General features: G+C 36.0%; 1 protein-coding gene across 2 annotated transcripts; it reads right to left on the bottom strand.

Annotated features, from left to right (window-relative positions):
- Positions 1-5,411: 5,411 nt before the first annotated feature.
- LOC112181911 (G8 domain-containing protein DDB_G0286311) lies at positions 5,412-7,543 on the bottom strand. Of its 2 annotated transcripts, none has more exons than XM_024320323.2 (2): positions 5,946-7,543; positions 5,412-5,778 (listed from the first exon to the last, which is right to left on the bottom strand). In XM_024320323.2, the coding sequence occupies exon 1, from the start codon at positions 7,099-7,101 to the stop codon at positions 6,217-6,219; it is 885 nt and encodes a 294-aa protein (XP_024176091.1). In that variant the 5' UTR covers positions 7,102-7,543; the 3' UTR covers positions 5,412-5,778; positions 5,946-6,216. The 2 variants fall into 2 exon arrangements, with proteins under 2 accessions (XP_024176091.1, XP_024176092.1); XM_024320324.2 differs by having other exon boundaries at positions 5,919-7,543.
- Positions 7,544-20,048: the final 12,505 nt, after the last annotated feature.

The following is a 20,048-nucleotide window of genomic DNA, read 5'->3' on the forward strand; positions in this document are numbered from 1 at the left end:
TAGAGGAAGACGAAGCTTTCTCTCTCTAGCTCGTAGAAGAAGATGAAGCTCTCTGTCTCTCTCTCGTCGAATCGATCTAAGCGTTCTCTCTCTCTACACTCTATAGTCCGTGAACGGCACACTCATTGAGCTTTGATTCCATCTCTTTGCACTCTGTTTAGCTTGAAATTGCGAAGTTCAGCGCCAGCCGGACGATCTCGACCAAGAGAGAAGCCTTGTTGCGGATCGGAGCGAAATGAGACGGCATCGTTTCATCACCTCCTCCTCCTTCTCCCACGTTTTCTCATATCTCAACGCCGATTCAGAGCAGATCTGACCGGACCTTCACGGTCATTCAATCAGTACACGTCGCCGGCCAAAATTCACCACTATAGGTCAAAATTCAGAATTCTCTCTATTATGAGTTGAATTGTGGATTGTTTCTATGTTTTTTTTTATCTATACGCATTTATTATTTTGGAATTGGCCGAATTGTATCAAATTCCAGAATTTATGAGCTCAGATTGATACTTGTGCAGCTTGAAATTTAGTCTGTTCTTGTATACAGATAATCTATCTATTATCTTCTATATAATTATTGTTGGTTGCCTACTTGTCTCGTATAGTTGAAACTTTGTTTCATGGCATTGTAAAATTTGAGTTGTGTAGTTAGGAAAGCTTCAAAATTGAGCGGTTTATTGGTCTGAGTTTGGAATTTTGGAATTTCAGAATTCATTGTGAAGTTCTATTGGTCTCCTTTCTTTAAATCTAGGTTTTTTGAAGTTTGTTATGTTGATTCAGCGTCATTTTGGTTGTGAATAGGAGCTGGAAGTCGTTGAGATGAATTGTCGGATATGGGGATCCCGACTTCATGGCTCTTTGCAAGGTTTGTTTTCCTTTCCAGATTTTAGTAGCTTTCTTTGACTGTCATAGTGGCTTTTCAACACAGTAATTGTAGCTTTTCATGCTATGTTAGTATTTTTCAAATTGATGTTAGTAATTTTGGAGTTTCAATTATGGCAATTATTGATGGAAATGTTTCATTTTATTTTGGACAATTAAACTTAAAGTAGATGTGGATTAGGTTATGTGGTTGAGGTATTTCAAGCTGGTCTTGAAGATCATATTTTATATTTGCATTATTTTGTTGAGTTTGGTTAACTTTACATGTCTGATATGATTGGGTTTTGGTTTGGTTGGTGTTGGTTTCATTCTGCCGAGCCACCATCTTTTGTTCCTCCTTGGTATGACATTTGTTAATGATCTGGAAATCCATTATTATAGAATTGTTTTCAAGTGCTATAAAAGCACTAGATCATTCATGCTGAGATAGAATTGTTTTCAATTGGTATAGAATTCTTGTAGTCCCTAAGTTGTGTTTTCGTTATAGACATAGTGTATAAATTGGTTTTTTTGTTCTGAAGAATTGATGTTTAAATCTGACAGAGAAAGTTATACACCTAGTTAGGAAAAGTTACTAACTTAATTATTAAAAGCTACTTCTGCAATTAAAGAGAGCATATTGACCTAGTTAAAGAAAGCTACTAATATAGTTAGAGAAAACACATTCACTATAAAAGCAAATTTAATGGATTCATGCTCTCTGCTACTGGAAAGCTATGCTAGTAGCTTTTTATATCTCTGTCAGTAGCTTTTTAAAACTCTAGCAGTACCTTTCCACAATCAGATCAGTAGCTTTGCACATTTTGTTATTAGTTTTGTGTCTTGACTGTGGTTTTTTTTTTTTTTTGTCAAGTTGATAAAGTAGATGTTTGCTGGCATGCTATCTTCAATTTTGATCACAAAAATCAATCTTGATCATATTTTAGTTGCAATCAATAGCTATGCTACTAGCTTTCTATAACTATTCTAGTTGAGTTGTATAACTGTGATAGTAGCCTTCTATATTTTGATTTTGACTTTGATTTTTGTTTTTGTTTGCCTAATTGAAGGTGGCTAGAGAAGATATATAAAGTGTGGTTGGTGTAGTGTTGTGGGGTGCCAAAACAAGAAAACATGTACAAAGCAAAACTGGCAGTAGCACTTCAACAATTGAAATAGCTTTTTACAACATTGGCAATAACTTTCTACAATATTGGATACCATTGGTAGTAGCTTTGTATAGCAGTGGCAAAGTTTCTTACATTGAAAAATGATAGTAGATTACAACATTGACAGTAGCTTTATACAACTATAGTAATAGCTTTTCACAACAATGGTAGTGACTTTTTACAACTATGAAAGGCAGTTAGTAACTCTCTATAACTGTTTTAGCGGCTTTTCAACATAATGATAGAATCTTTCTATGTGTATGTTAGTATCTTTTCAACATGATGTCAATAGCTTCTATTTTCATTTTCATTATTTCAAGTTAGCAGCTCCGTGTAATTGTTTTAGTGGCATTTCAATATCGTGATAGTAGCTTTATGTGTCTATGTTAGTATATTTTCAAGCTACTGTCAATAGCTTCTTTTTTTTCAAATCAGTAGCTCTCTGTAACTATTATAGTGGTTTTCCATCATAGTGATCTTAGCTTTCTGTACCTATGTTAGTAGCTCTCTAATGTTCGTGAGAGAAGCTCTCTAATGTTAGTGATCGAGAGTAGCTCGTTGGTGTTGGTGACAATAACTTTTGTTGTTGGTGAAAGTAGTTTTTGGTGTTGATGAGAGTTTGGTGAGAGTAGCATTTGTTGGTGATGGGAGTAGCTTTTGGTATTGGTGACAGTATCTTTTATTGGTGGGGATAGTAGCTTTTCGTTTTGGGGAGCATATGTTTTTTGGTAAGGAGTAGCTTTTGTTGTTGGTGATAGTAGCTTTTGTTATCTTGCCAGAGGTTGCTGGAAATCTCACCAGAGTAGCTTTTGTTACTAGTGACAGTAGCTTTTGTTGCTAGTGATAGTAGCTTTTGTGATCTCGCCGGAGGTGGCCAGGAATCTCATCAGAGTAACTTTTGTTGCTAGCCACATTAGCTTTTGGTGTTAGTGACAGTAGCTTTTGTGGTCGCCAGAGTTCGCCGGAAGTTGGCGGGAGGTCTGCCGGAGACCCACCGGGAGTTGGCCAGAGGTTGGCCGGAGACCCGTTGGAGTTGACCGGAGACCTCACCGGAGAGGAGAGAGAGAATGATTGTTGATTTTGTACTCTAGTGGCATTTATGTAAATATGTTGGTTTTTAATATCCAAAATATAACACATTTTTTAATATAGTGACCTTATGAGGGAAAAAACTAGTTGGTGGCCTTATGGCTAAAAAGACATTCAAATATGCACTTATATGTAATTAACTCTTTTAAATAGAACATGAAACAAAATTAATTGAAAATGTGTTGTAAATATTATTATTTATGTGGCTGTCCACGTAAATACTCATTAATTATGTATTTTGATGTAAATCATTCCTCTATATAAAGAAGGCTAATAAGACTGAATGAGAATACTTCTAATTCCTCACAACTATTCTCTTTTTATATTCTCTCTACTTTATAACACGTTATCAGCACGTTTTGCTCTTTTTTTTCCTTCATTCCTAAACTCAATGATGATCTAAAAGTCATACAGTGCAACTTATTGCTTTTCACTGGTGTTCTTGATCTATGAGTTTCTTTTGCTTATTTTTAGTTCAAATGATGTTGATTGTTCTATTGCTATAATTGGCAGAACGATTTTTTTTTTTTTGTTACCCACATGATCATTATCTTTCTTTCTTTCGCACTGGTTAATGATCACGATTAGGACTTGGGAAGTTTGAGTATGTTTATTGACCTCCATAATGTCTCTTACTCATATTAATTGGTTAGATAGGATGCATCAGCTTTCTTTTGCGCGCCTATTTCGAAATTGAAAATTAATTGTTAAATTAATTTTGTAAGTGGATGTTGAAACCGAAAAAAAAAAAATCAAAAACCCATAAAAGAAAAAAAAAACATGAGTGCTTTTGATTAAAAATACAATGAAAATAATAATAATTATAAAAAGGAAAAGAAGCACGTTGCCTCTTGAGCTAGCATTTTACACATTATCTACCTTCTAGTTTTGTTCAAATTCTACAACAAAACCATTGAAAGAAGTTGAAAACAAGTTGAAGTGCACACGTACGTTCAAATAGAAATGGGAGTGTAGAGCCAAAACAGATACCACCTCTTCATGTGGATTATTATTGTTTCCTATCTATCTCTAAAAGAAAGGAAGCATACAGCTAGCTAAAATATATGTTGCCGTGCAAGTATTGGAGTTTAAGGCGAATTGAAATTCAAAGTCTTATCTACGACTCCTATAAAAAAGAAGTCCACGTACGTCAAGAGGGGAAGGATGGTGAAGAAGCAGAGAGCAGCGTGAAGAGACAGCAAGAAGCCGAAGCCCTGCTGCAGAGGAATGCGAAGCTCAGGAGAGATATCCAAGACACCACAAAGGTTGAGATTGCCTCCCTTCCATGCTCCACCTTCTCTTTAAATGTTCACAAGCTCCACCTCCTTTTTGGATGTTCATAGGCCTCTCAACGATGTCATACCAAAGTAAAAACAAAAGAACAAAAAAATATCATGCCGGAGCAGCGCCTCAAATGACCATGCCGGGGCAGCGCATCTGATGACCATGCCGGGCAGCAGCCCGATGAACTCATGCTGGGCAGCGTCTCCGATGCAAGCCTTGCACTCTCAAATCCGAGCAGCAAGCCTTCTCACATTGTAGCAGTGTCGGGTTTGCTCGCAGCGTTGACTTTCCTCCTTCAGATCCTGGCAGCACCGTCTCGTCTCTATAGCATTTTCAAACTCACAAAGAATGAAAGAAAATCAAAGCTTAAAGCTGCAGGTCACCACTGCTACTGACGAACCAAGAACCTCTCTTCCTTCGAATGTGCGATTCCTTGTTCATGAACCATGACCATTGGCTTTGAAGCAAATAAGAAAGGCTGCTCGTTCAGAAGCAAAGAAATTGGTCACTACTGGAGCTTTGCCGAGGCTCCATACGTAGCTGCACACCATCACAACAAATGAGTTGAAAAATCTACAAGACGTGTACAAACCACTCGGCCAAATAGATAAATGAAGCTGCAACAAGCTTTGCATTCATAAATTTAATGCAGAGGCTTTTTGGTGACCAGGTTGCTGAAAGGGAGCAAATATTATCCCTTGTAAAGCCACATATTGGCTAAAGGAGTTTGCACTTTAACTACCTCAAAATGGCATTGGTACATAAAGCAAAAGAAACAAAAATATGAAGGCAATTGCTGGAGTTTTACATAAATGTATCTTAATCAAGTAAAACAAGGTTGATGAAGACAAAAACTACATCAAGAGCTACGTGTTTCTTTGTTGATCACAATTGGAAATAATGGTCCCAATGGCATGTTCTGGATTCTTGTTTTGGAGTATGATGCTGCAAACAAAAAAAATATTAAAAAAATGAAAGCATGATAAGTGAAGCGGTGGGTGTAATGAGGAGCAGGTCCCCAAACATCAGAATGCACTATATCAAAAGGTACTTCACTTCTTGTTTGAGAAACTGGGAAAGGAAGCTTGTGAAATTTACCAAGCAAGCATGCTTCACAAGGTGTCGAATCAACAGTAGGGTCACCAGAAAGCTTTCACTTATTCAACATACTTTTGACTACCTCATTAGTAGGGTGACCAAGTCTTTGATGCCAAAGTAAATTTCTTATAGTTTTCCCAACATATGCAGTCTTGGAAAAAGAACTAGGAACAGTAGTAGTTGATGGAGAACCAAACTTGAGTGGCAGATCAAATGGTATGGGGTACAGCCCTTGTTTACTCAGTCCCTAATATAGGATTCTTCCCAGCACCTTGTCCTGTATCACACACATAAACTCATCAAACCAAACAGAACAATTGTTCTGTTTGCACAATTGATATATGGACAGTAAATGAGCAGCCAATTCAGGTATGAGTAGAACATTATGAAGCTTGAGTAAACCAAGAATTGCATTACCAAGATGAGTGATATTGAGTTGTTTACCATTACCAACTTGAACTGTATCAGAAGCTGTGTATGGAGCAACATTATTAAGCAATTGGACCTCACTAGTCATGTGGTTTGTGGCCCCAGAATCAGCAAGCCAGAACTGAGGTGTTGAAGAAGATGCAAACATGGCAGATGGATGAAGTGGAGGTTGAGGTTGCTGTTGATTTGGGAAACCAATAATGTGATAGCACCTATCGGCAGTATGGTTCTTTCTCTTGCAGTATTGACATTCCACACCTGCAACAGAGTTGACACCAAGGTGGGGCTACACAAAGGGCTGGTATTGAGACAATGTCTTGCAGGTCCGAGCTCCATGACCAGGTTTGCCACACAATTGACAAGAAAAGGTGTAGCCAGATTGTGAAGCATTGTTGGAGGTGTCTGCAAAATCACCAGCATTGTAGTTTCCATTGTAGATTCCACCTGTAAAGCCTCTACCAGTAGTGTGAGGGCCTCGACCAGGTCCACCAAGTCTCCCCCTCCCTCTACCAGCATAGAATCCGGTCATCCCAAGTGTAGATTCATGCATGGGGAAAGCATTGAATGGAGAAAACCCGTAGGGGACAGCAGGGATGGGAACATAAGTGGGCTGTGAAATGGGGGATGGAATAGTGCTGGTAGTAGGTGAAGTAAGAGGATTGAAGCCAGGAGGTATAGTAGGTACTGTAGGAGAAACAGATGGTGTGGAAATGGGAGTGGTTGGTGTTGAAGGAGTGGTGGGAGTGGTGGAAGATTGTGCAACCATAGCAGTAAGAGTGACAGGTTGAGACTCATTCTCAATGTCCACTTCAGCAGCTTTGAGCAAAGTTTTGAGCTCCCCCATAGAGCAACTAACAAATTGAGCCCGGATGACTGTCTTAATGGCAACAAATTCAGATGGTAAGCCCCTCAATACAGTAACCACAATGTCTTCATCATCAAGAAAAACACCAACTGTTTCAAAGGCATCTCTAGCAGCCTTGATCTTGTCCAGGTAAGTCTCAATATTGTCAGACCCTTTCTTGAGGCCTTGAAGAGTAGACTTAAGCTGCAAAATGTTCTGCCTATTTGAAGCAGCAAACTTGAGACGAAGATTGGACCACATCTCATGAGCCGACCTACTTCCCACAGCACAAGACATAGCAACGGGACTCAAAGTTTGGCCTAGCATATTAACTATGCTCTGATCTTGTGTTTTCCAAGCAACATACTCACTAGACACAGTCTTTGTACCATCAGAGGCAGTGATATACTGAGGTGGACAAGGTGTGGATCCATCAACGAAACCAAAAAGGTTCTGACCTTTCAAGAAGACTCAAGGCGAAAAAGCCATGTAGGATAATTCGAGTCATCTAACAGAATGTTAGGAAGGTACACAGTGGTTTGAGTAATAGCCATCGAGAAATGATGCGATATATCAGCCAGCAAATCACAGAGAGTAGACAAAATTCCCAAAAACTAGGGTTCCAAGCTCAAGAAAGTAATAATTAACCAGATCTGAACAATATTGATGATATAAACTGAAAGAAGAACTAGAATCTCAGCTTCGATTAAGAAGAACAACCTCGAAATAGTAAAATCTAGGGTTTCAACTTTGAACACGCAACAATAACCAGATCTAAACCACTGTGATGATATAAACCAAACGATTAACCAAAACCGGAGCTTCGATGATGAAGAACAACCACGAAATCAACAATCGAAAACGGAGACTGAAACGAAACCAAAAGAAGGAACAAACTTAGCTGAATTTGAAGGACAAAGTGCGGAGAAACGAACACCGGAGACGAGGACAACACCGGAACTACGATCGGAGAAGCGACGAGGCTCCATAGTGACCGGCCATGGCTCTTGATACCATGAAAGCTTCAAGGTAAGCTTGAGAGAAAACCAGAGAGAACCAGAAAAATAGAAACTGAGCTTGTATAAAATGGAATGATTAGTTACAAAGAGTAAGGGGTTCGGTATTTATAGTAACCAGCTTACTGACTTAATTAGCATGCTAACCACGCTAACTAACAATGCTTCCTAACTAATCCATGTAACCATCAGCTGTATGACACGTGTCAAGATAACACACGTGAGGAAAATACAATAGCAGATAACACATGTGAGGAATAGGTGAATTGGTAAAACAGGTATATATGTTAACATGTAACAGACCAAAAAGAAAAGCTGTGCATTAATCAAATTAATGATATGGCTTGTTATCGAAAGGTTATGGACTGGTGAAGTCTGACGGCTCAAGCAATTAATACATAGAGCCAGATACTGGGTTATAAATAGATCAATTAAACCTTGTTCGTGGAATCAATAAGACAAGACTCACAAAGACTAACCCCGCCAAAATTTAGCAACGAGATTGCCGCAGATTTTGTCTTTGGCCTTTCATCGAACAGTTGGTGGGCATCATGATTGCTCCTCTATGATTAAAACAATGAGAAACAGCGATCCCCGACCATGATTTCAAATCCCGTGCTGCCTTATTTTGGATGACGGTGTCTCAAATTACTGCCGTGAGATGGCACCGCTTCGGCCTCATAAGTCACAAATGTATCGTTGGCCTGAGAAAACACAAATAACAAATTAAGGGGTGGTCTCTCTCGCCAAGAATAAAGACACAGCCCCATCTCCCATTTTGATTCGTGGAAGCTCCTACGTACCCATCTCCAAGTCCATCTCTAATGCAGCTTCAGTCTTCAAGTCCATCTTCATTTCGTTTGGTTCTGCGTTTTGTTCTAGGCAGGAGAAGAACGAAACAGAAGAGGTGAAAAGAAAAACAAGAATAAAAAAGTGAAAACAAAGATAAGTGGAACGAAGAAAACTTGGGTGCCCATATCAAATTTGGGCCCAATTAAAGAGTTAGGCGAGGTTCGACATCAGCGGTGTCTAAATCAAGAGTGCCCGAAAGAAAAGTTCAATGGTGCCTCCAGTCTTCAAACGAAAATTAAAAAGTGCGACTCGGAGTTTACTCAATGCTACGGGTGTCCATATCAAAAAAAAAACTCGAACATCGGTTTCGTAAAAGTGCTTCGAAACCAATTTCTTTTGGTACACAACCAAGAAGGCTCAAAAGCCCACAAAGTTTGAACTACAATGGTTTGATCCCTTCACGGGGTATGTAGGCAATCTAGCGACCCACTAGATGCAACCACAAATTCAAATCGAATCCCTGACTCTGCCAGTCAAATTCAGCCAATCTGAATCCCTGACTCCACTAGTCAAATTCACCCAAACACCAGAAAAATCAAGCCATTCCCAAATTACCCACAAGCGAATTCAAGGGCTCTAAACCCTCACAAATATCTCAAACACAAGTCTAAAAATAAATGGGTCATCTACCCATTTAAATCCCAAATGTTTGAACTACAATGGTTTGATCCCGCAAGGGTATGTAGGCAATCTAGAATCAAATAATCTAGATGCAACCACATCCCAAACACTATTCCTATTCCAAAAATCCAAGCCTTCCAATGGGTCATTCACTCATCGGAACTCTTGAACTACGAGTGGCTTGATCCCTTCCCGGGTATGTAGGCAACCCATTTCAAAATTCGGGTGCAGCTGCAAAAACAAACAATCACACACTGGTTTCTTTATAAATGGAATCAAAGGGTGTTTCCCTTGTGACAAGGGATTGTAATTAAGAGACACATTTTGTCTTGAATGGGTTGAACCCAAAATAATTAAAACTCTATTCTATTAATGAATACGAGTGAAATTGCGTTGGGTGACATTTTACACTTTTCACACCAACAATGGACGTTGACATGTTCATTAGTTTTTTTTTTTTTTAATTTATTAGTTTAGTTTTTGGAACATTGAACCATGAAGATCTTATCTTTCATGTTTTTATACATGCATAATAGAGTTAGACCCTACGAGAATGATCATAAAAAACGCTCCAATGTTGACAAATTTTGTTTTAGTGTTTGTGATTTTAAATTCACTGTTGTTGACCTAGTGGATAATAAATATTGAATTATAAGTAATTTCGATTGACCACGTGGATAGAAGTAAAAACTTGGAAGAAATTCGCTCAATTTTTTACGGCATACATAAAATAGTACAATCCTACTTCCAATTAGGAATGTATGTGTATGATCACCATACATTCTCCTAAAGAGTTCTCTTATCAGATTCTAGTCAATCCTATCTTCTCAAATTCCTCTTTTAAGTGTAAAAGGAAATTATTAAGCGATTCTAACTTATAAGGATTAACGGTTGTTATACCCTGGAGAGCAAAGCATCACAAACGGGCTACATCGAGACATGGTCTCCAGGGGGCAAACTCTACTCTTAAAAGCAGTGTTTACACGCCTCAACCTTAAATTATTTACAAATGATGTGTCCTTTGAAAGCCTACAAATTCAAGAGATAAGTTCTATAATAATAATTATTTAATCTATTATGACAATAATATTATAGTACGTTATTATTTGTTATTAATATATTATATTTTTGTGATTTTGTACGGAATGAAATTTGGTGACAGAAATAACATCCATCGATCCAAATTTTCTAACAAAATATACACGTGTGAAAAATGTTGAGTGATATGCTTGACAGCAATGGCGGAGCTATGTAAGGACCTACTGGGTCCTGTGCCCCAGTCAAATTTTGGTTTCTAACTACATATTTATTTGGTTCTGCAGATATATCACAGCCACTCAACTATCAATTGTTATTTGTTAATCGATTTTGTCCTATGCACCTAACCTATCCTCAAGTTCTTTATCTTTATTGTTTCTTCTTTTTTCCTGCAAGTAAATTATTTTGCATGTTAGCTAACTAGAGTTTTATTGTATGCATGTATTATTGATTCAATTAGCTTTGTATAATTGTGGGGAGTTCAATTTCCACAAAAGTGGTTAAAAGTGTTCATGAACATCATTGATAAATAATTTTATTTAATATTATAAGTATAACAAAAAACAAAATTTAAGTGTCCCACTTAGATTAAATTTCTGACTCCGCCTCTGCTTGACAGCCTTGGCCGCTAATTAAGAAAAGGGACGGCGCAGTAGAACTATGATTCGGTCAGACTCGGCTGCTTCTTTTTGGGTCATAGACTCGAGTCACTCGCTGCTTCTAGGTACCCAAATATACAATGAATCTTTTATCTAAATATACACGAGTGAAAAATCTGGAGTGGTATCTAGCGTAAATATATAATATATGTTCTACCAAAGTAACACATTTTTTGAGTCGCTGAGGTTTGCTTTTCGATTTCGCTTGCATGTAAAACGTATTTAATTTTTAGCAGCAGAAGGTATGGTCTTTCTAAATAATAGCGTGGTCGACTTGATTAATATCTCTTTCTAACTCCCTTATATATCCTTATATCCTTGTAATCTGTCGACACTGCTGCACTTTCTACACTCTATCTTCGATCTTCCAATAACACAACTAGAGAGAGAGAGAGATGGGAACTGTTGCTGCTCCATACATGATGGAATTAGCATCTGAAGGTGATCAGAAGCAAAATAGTGCCGGGCCGGCCGGCAGCCCTCCAAAAGAGCTTGACGCTGGAGCTCTCTTCGTCCTCAAATCGCAAGGTTAGTGACCGGCTGGAACTCGATCACTAGCTAGCTATGTATATGATGTTTGATTAATTAGGATTCAGCTCCTCTAATTAAAGTGAGAAGGGTATGAATTTACTTCAATTTCATAAAATATGGACTCTCCATCTAATCTAAGGGTCGTGGCTATTGACACATCAATCTTCCACAATTTTTTATTGTTCATCTAAACCCCAATTAACGCCAAACTCTAAAAAAAAAGAGATTTCTCGTTATCGGTGTTCCTCTACGTCAAGTTCCTTCTGTCTGCTGGTTTTTGTATTTCTCTTTGCTTCCATGGCTGCGCACTAACCATGCAAAGACTTCTTGCATGTGTTAATCAATAAATTCATACTATTGAATTAATCCTATAGAATTATTTTTAGATTCAATATGTTAAGAGACCAAAAGGAAAACCCAGAAAAAGCTACGTCCCTAAAGTCTGGGTCTTTCATTTCTCTACTTCAATTTCATAAAATCTGGACTCTCCGTCTAATCTAAGGGTCCTGGCTATTGATATATCAATCTTCCACAATTTTTTATTTTTCATCTAAACCCCAATTAACTTGGCGTTATAACTCCAAAAAAAAAAAAAATTTAAAAAAAAGTGATTTCTCATTATCGGTGTTCCTCTGCGTCAAGTTCCTTCTATCTGCTGGTTTTTGTATTTCTTTTTGCTTCCATGGTTGCGCACTAACCATGCAAAGACTTCTTGCATGTGTTAATCAATAAATTCATACTATTGAATTAATCCTATAGAATTATTTTTAGATTCAATATGTTAAGAGACCAAAAGGAAAACACAGAAAAAGCTACGTCCCCAAAGTCTGGGTCTTTCATTTCTCTACTTCAATTTCATAAAATATGGACTCTCCGTCTAATCTAAAGGTCCTGGCTATTGATACATCAATTTTCCACAATTTTTTATTTTTCATCTAAACCCCAGTTAACTTAGCGTTAACTCTAAAAAAAAAAATTTTTTAAAAAGTGATTTTTCGGTATCGGTGTTCCTCTGCGTTAAGTTCCTTCTATCTACTGGTTTTTGTATTTCTCTTTGCTTCCATGGCTACGCACTAACCATGCAAAGACTTCTTGCATGTGTTAATCAATAAATTCATACTATTGAATTAATCCTATAGAATTATTTTTAGATTCAATATGTTAAGAGACCAAAAACAAAACCCAAAAAAAAAAAAAAACTACTTCCCCAAAGTCTGGGTCTTTTATTTCTCTACCTCAATCGATGATTAATTAGTCCTTTCAATTAGTCCCTAACTTTAATTTTTTTTTTTTTTAATCTGGAAACCATGTATTAATTTTGACTATATCAATCCGCTGCAAAATCCAATTCTTAGTTTGAATCCTAATAAACCTAGCTAGTAAAATCGGTAAATCCTAACCACTTTCAAGCACTTTCGTTGATCAATCTGATCTGCAAATGACTCTCACTTGACGCACGTCAATGTCAATGACTCTCACTTGACACACGTCAATGTCAAGTCACCACAACTGCAAGAAACTTTCCGTGGTTAGTGCGCAGCCATGGAAGCAAGAAGGAATTTGATGAAGAGGATAAACACTGATGATGAGAAAAAAGAAAAGAAAAATTCTAGAGTTAATAGCATTGTTTTTTTTTTTTTTTTTTTAACTAAGAGTTAACCGCAATAGGGATGGCAAAAATCCCCAGCGGGTAGAGTACCCATCAGGTATTCGACCCTAATGGGAAGAGATTTGGGGTTAGTCAGGTAACAGGGACGGGGATCCCCCATATTCGATTTCTTAAATTAGAGATGGGATGGGGATGGTATTGTCAGCCCCATACCCATCCCCACCCAATAATAAAATGTTATTTTGTAATCAATATTATATATTATGTCTATTAATATTACTCAATATTTAAATGATTTTTTTTTAGAATATGTTGATAACTATTAAATATTATTGTATTACTATATATGAAAGTTAGGGGGGTGTATTGTATATGAAATTAGTGGAACTTTTAAAGAAATCTATGGAATTTAAAAGTCTGGGTGTATTCAATATAGACTTTTAATAGTCCATGAAATTCTTGAGGTATTCAATTAGGATTTTTAAAGACTTCATGAATTCCATCAAAATCTAGGGGTATTCAATTAGGACTTTTAAAAATGAATAAAAGTACAGAGGTATTCAAAATATCATTCATACTTATGGAATTAGAAAATCATGGATAATCATGGACTTTGTAGTGTTAACTATACATACCAAACTCCAATAATTTTCCAGCCTCCAAACCAAAGATTTCAAAAAGTCTATCAAAGTTTCCTCTTCAAAAAAAAAAAAAAAAAGGTTTATCAAAGTTCTTCTCTCTACGCACGGAAGAAGTTTGTCTTTCATCATCTCTCTCTTAATTTTTTGTCTTTTCTCTAATCTTTTATGATATCAACCTTTTTTGATACCCAACATGTTCATTGTAGTTGTTGAATGTGATTTTTTTTTTTTTTCAATTGTGATACTTCGAACCCTAATAGCAATAAAAATGATTTATGAAACCCTAAAACTCAAATATTGTGGTCTAACCCTAAGACCTTGAACCATACTAAATTTTATTTTATTAATTAATTATTCTCATTAATTTAAATTTATATTATGGTTCAAAAAAAGGTTGAACAATTGAATTTAAATTAATTGATTATAGATCAAGACAATGACTAATATTGCTACAATATATGTTAATCGGCGAAAACAAAATTGATGAGAATAATTAACCATAAACATCAAGTGATCTATATTGTATATTTATGTTGTTGGGAGATTAGAAATGAGAACAAACTCGCTAGACAAACTAACAATCATTTATTTGAGTAATTTCTATTAGAAGATACTGGAGCATTGAAGAGACAACAAGTTATTTTTTTGTTTTGTTTTTTGTTTTGTACATCCTAGGAAATCTGTAGAAGTCATTCATAATAAAGTATATAGATTTTCATGAATCAATAAAAGTCTGTTGCTAAAATCAATGGTTTTAAGAAATCCATAACAGTCTATCAACTTTTTAAAGAGTCTGTGGACTTTTCAAAAAGTCTGTCATTTAAAAAAAGTCTGCACAAATCCAAATACAATACACCCCCCTTAAACTATTTAACACTTTATGTTATTTAAATTGTAATTTTATTTTAAACTCAATTATTGTATAATAATTATGGGTTATTATCACAAATGGTACCTAAACTTATCATCTATTTTATCGATGGTACCTGAACTTCAATTTTGATCACAACCAGTACCTGAACTTTTCGATTTCATTTTAAATGGTACCTAAGACCACCTTCAGTCACTATTCCGGTCAAAAAAGCCAAATCTAAGAAAAAAAAAAAAAAAGGTTCAAGGCAAGTCTATTACCAAAAAATCATCACTATATATGATTGCAACCCTCGAAATCATCAAAATTCATCACTATGATCGCCTTCCATGTCGTTTTTAGTCGGAATAGTGACCGAAGGTGGCTCTAGGTACCATTTAAAATGAAATCGAAAAGTACAGGTACCGGTTGTGATCAAAATTGAAGTTCAGGTACCATCGATAAAATTGAGGTAAAATTCAGGTACCATTTGTGATAATAACCCAATAATTATTGCTAAACTGAACTAGAAATATATGCTAACAGGAATTCGGGGAGGGTATGGTGACTTAATCCCTAACGGGTATGGGTACGGGGAATCCCCAATATATTCTTATGGGGATTGGGGTAGGGACGGGGTTAGAGAATGACTTCGGGAATGGGGATGGTATTTTGATCCCCAGCCCCTTACCCTCCCCATTGCCATTCCTAAATGGCAAGTTAATTGGGGTTTACACGAAAAATCAAAAATTGGTGAAAGATTGATTTGTCAATATTCAGAACCCTTAGATTAGACAGAGAGTCCAGATTTTATGAAATTAAAATAAATTTACACCCTCCTCACTTTTTCTTTTTTTTTTTGAATAAACCCTCCTCACTTTAGAGAAGCTAGATCTGATTAGTTCGGATTAGTTCATCATGCATGATCGACAATACCATTAATTTCTTCACGACTGTATGAAGCTTTAGATAGACATTTAATCAATGAATTAGCATATATACATCTCATGCCTATAATAATACAAAGGGAAACTGTTATTAGCTATGTTCGTCCTCAATCTACTCCCAACAAATCTATGCAGTTACTTCTTTTGTGTCAATGTACATTGTGAACTTTATTATTTGTCTTGCTAATATATATGAATCACTCTATTCAGTCATCAGGGGGAGATGCAGACATCAGGGGGAGATGTCTACATTTATAGTCTCAAAACGTGAAGGGTGTGTCATGCTCTTGTTCTCCTTCGACCGAGGTTATTTTTATCCCACTTGGTTTTTGCTACTCGGCAAGGTTTTTGACAAGGCAATAAGAGGAGCACCACGTTTTGGTGACACAAGGGGAAGTGTTCAAGTAAATCCAGAATATGTGTCTGGCCCAAACTTTAGGTTACTTGCTCTAGTTGTAATAGGGTTTGTAGTAGAGATAATCTTGAAGAATCTTAGTAGATATCCAATCAATGTACGATTATGTTTCCATGTACAACTCTAACTCTATGCTTGTAATCCTCTATATAAAGAGACCTATATTATCAATGAAAGCACGACTCAATTCTCTCCCAATTTTAGTTTTCCTTAAACAATAAGGGAATTTTTTTTTTCTCTTCAAAGATTTATAATAATGGAAACACATTTACACTACGTACTTTAATTATTCATTTCCATCTTAGTTCTCATTTTCTTTGTTTATACTTTATAAAGATTTTAAAAAGAAAAAAATCAAGAGAAAATACATTCAAAATTACTTGGCGAATTATATAAAACTAAAACAATGATACAAAGGTCTTTCTCTTAAGGATCATGAAACGGGGGATAGAGAGCCCTCATGTAAACTAACCAAATAAGTTTGTGAAGCGGCATATAAGACAAAAATAAATAATAAAAGAACAAAGCATGAACAAATTTAATATTGCAACCAATCTAAATTCCAGCATACAACTATAAACCATAAAAACTAAGCTTTGCAAATCCATAATTAAGCATGAAATAGTAGGCTTGCGAAACCCCTGATAAATTTATGTTAGTTAGTTACACTATCTTTTTTCAATAATTATCTTAGATTTTTTTTTTTTGAACAATGTCAAGTTTATTTTGTGGTAAATAAATAATTATGGGAGCACTAACTCATCTTTAATGCTACCAAAAATTTTCTTTTATGAGTAAAGTTAAGTTAGGTATCTGAAATTACTTAGCTAATTTTACTTTTTAAAAAGCAAATAGGAGGTGTAAAGAGATGAGAGGTTAAATAAGCAAATATGGAGGTCCTAATAGAAAAACTCGTAGGAGGCAGAAGGAAGAAAAGAGATAGCAAAAACCTCGGTCTGGGATGCAGAAGGGAGGAAGAGAGGAAAAAATAGGTTAGTGGCAAATTGGCCAAAAAAATTCAAATGAGGGCAAAATTATATTTTCGCCCGCAAATGAATAGTGATGAACAATTAACTCATCTTTTATATATGTATAATATGAGTTTTATCTACGTCTAGGCACTCAATGTATCTGGTCTACCTTAGTAAGGTAGTGTATTTTTTGCTTACTCAATGGTCGCAACCTCTTAGTAATAAAAAAAATAAAAATTAACCGTCGTCAGATTTATTTCTACCCGGTAACATAATAGGAAAGTTGTGTTAGTTGCATAATGACTTTGTGTCATCATTACCTTTCAGATATGTCATTTGTTATTATAAAGCAAATAAAGAGCCAATAGAACAGTCTTTGCTAATCAATACACCTTAAAGCACATTAAATTAGTGAAGACTCGTACTATATTTCAAAAGGTTCTCTCGAGAAGTCATAGTGTGGTGCCATAATTTACAATTTCAACATTAATCAAGTATGAGAGCCGTCTATTTATTTCCAAAAGACATTAAAAATAGGAAACAAAACTTGTTTAAATTTTAGTAAGCTTTATCGTCGATAAAAGTACTTTGTTCAACACACATGTTTGACTAATGGCGAAAAGGAATTTTCTTGTGTTTAGCCAAAGTCTTTTAGCCCGACCACAGCTAAGAACATTGTAGATTATTTAATATGCCGAATTCTTATACACAAAAAGCTATAAAAATTGGCATGGAAGATGAAACTGCATTATACTGATATAACCATTTTAAAACTCCTCAAGTGGAATAAAACAAGTTGAATCAATAGAACTGAAACAAATGCTTTCCTAATTTTCTTTTCTTTTCTTTTTGGTCAAAAATCATGGTGATTTATGGAAGAACAACGTACCAAAAATCAGGTAGTTCCACGCTCCTTAATTCAAAAAATATATTTATAAACATAGGGTTATTATATGTAGTAAATTATTCTTTCTATTTATTTCACAATTTACTTGGGGTAACAAATAGTTCGTGACTGTCTCCGCGTGGGGTTGTATTTTAATTCAAATTTGAGGAAAAAAAAATTGTTGTTGGCACTCCTGATTAAATTAATTTGTGCAACTCGCAATAATTTGCAAAAGCCATCAAAAATCTTTCACATTCAAAATGAGTCACTCCCACTGACCCCTACCAGACCTCCTTGTCAGTGATTGCTACCAAAGTTGATTGGAATTGGAATTGGAATCAGACCTAGATCTTACGCTCACTCAACTTGTTATGAAGGGAGGTTAACCATATGCATAAGCAGAGAATCTATGTGTCTAATTATGCATTTGTTAAGTCACTAATGGGGAGAAATACCAAAAGAGGACAACAAAACGTGAGCCATGATGGCTATAGATTGTTCTTGCTTCGTTAAAAGACGTTGAGGCTCAAAAGACTCATAACGTGTGAAAAGCTCTCATGAAGTTGTAAAAAGTGACCCCAGAACGTCCTTGTTGTTCATTTCTTTAGACCAAAAACAACTTTGTTTTTATCCCTTTATTTCAAAACCCCAAAAAGAAGATGGCCTTCTCATAGTGATGGTAGTGATGGCGGTAACAGTTTGGATGTTGATTTCCATGTCCATCAAGATGAAGTGGATTTTAATCTTTATGCTTTCGCAATTGTGAATGCCCTTTGATAATTCACCTTTAAACATAAGATATTGGATGGTGGTTTTGTTGAATTACATGGTTCATTGATTCTTAACTTAATTATTATGGAATAATGGCTTATATAATGCAAGTTTTATGCTCACGCATAGAAGCATTAAGCCTTAGCTGGACTCTCCTTAAACACCTAAAGTTACACCTTATCATTTCAAACATTTAAAAAAAAAAAAAAAAAAAAGTCTTTCCCTATTTTCAGATTAGAGTAAGAAGACCATAGTTTTGTAAACCCATGCAAAGAAAAGAGAAACCAAATACATGGTTGGTGAATCAAAATAGATCAAAATTATCAATTAAGTTGTGTTTAGACTCGAGTCTAGGTAGCAAGATAATAATAAGTTATTAACTGATTAACATAACATTTGTGATTAATTTAGTATTTTGGACTTTGGGAGACATTTTTTCCGGGGGATTCCTCGGTCGGACCGTTTTGGCGGCTTTTGACCATTTCCTTTTTTGCAAGTCGGTCCCTCTGTAGTCTGTACGGTTTGGCCCGGGCCCGGATGGCAGATACAATAAAATTTGGGGGTCAAATAGTAAAGTGGAATTGTTTCCGCGTGGTCGCCATTAATGATTGTGATGGATCTCACCCTTTCTCAAGCTTTGCACTACAGTTGTTCATCTTGCTAATATTTCTAGTTTTGCCATTGCATTTTTAGGTCATTACATTGGAAGCCCGGAGATGATATAAGTTAGGGACTGATCCCATATGAGGATTGTTTGTTTGTTTGGTTTTTTTTTTTATCAGATAAACAACTTAAATGCTACAACTAGTCTTTCGTGAGTTGAACTTACAATCTCCCACTTTCGAAGGAAAGACTGTGCCATTAGACCAAATGATACTGAGTGAGATTAATTTGTTTTAATTTACTAGAAAATTGATTAATTTGTTTGGATTAAAATCTTGTGTTCATTAATGTGTTTTACACTTTGACCACTGTGATGCCAACTACTTGCCACCACATAGCCTACCAAAATTTCCAAATCCATCAAGAATTTTAGAAGCAATGAATGAGGGCAACCTTTATCCTCAAAATCATCCTTGCAAGATAATCAATCAATAAAGGTGAGAACGCAACCTTTAAACATCTTTTTTCTTTTCAAAGGACCTTTAGAAATATCTAGACAACTGCATTGATATGAAGTTACATGCCCTATAATGCGATGAGGCAACCTAGATTTGGTAGCAACTCATTGCCGACTGTGTCAACCAACTTTTTGCCTACATCTTTGGTGATCGCACTGTCCACCAGCATATTTGCCTCCTAGCTAAGCTTTGCAAGGTCTGGATTCAGAAAAATCATAAGTATAAATGATTGCCTTAAACAAATAGAAATGCACCCAGAATAAACCACGCACCACTTATAAGTAGATTTGCACACGAGTTGGACATTTTGACTTGAGCAGACCACTACCTCTGGCCTGACTAGGTT

The sequence above is a fragment of the Rosa chinensis genome, chromosome 1, assembly GCF_002994745.2.
Source record: "Rosa chinensis cultivar Old Blush chromosome 1, RchiOBHm-V2, whole genome shotgun sequence".
Classification (NCBI taxonomy): domain Eukaryota; kingdom Viridiplantae; phylum Streptophyta; class Magnoliopsida; order Rosales; family Rosaceae; genus Rosa; species Rosa chinensis.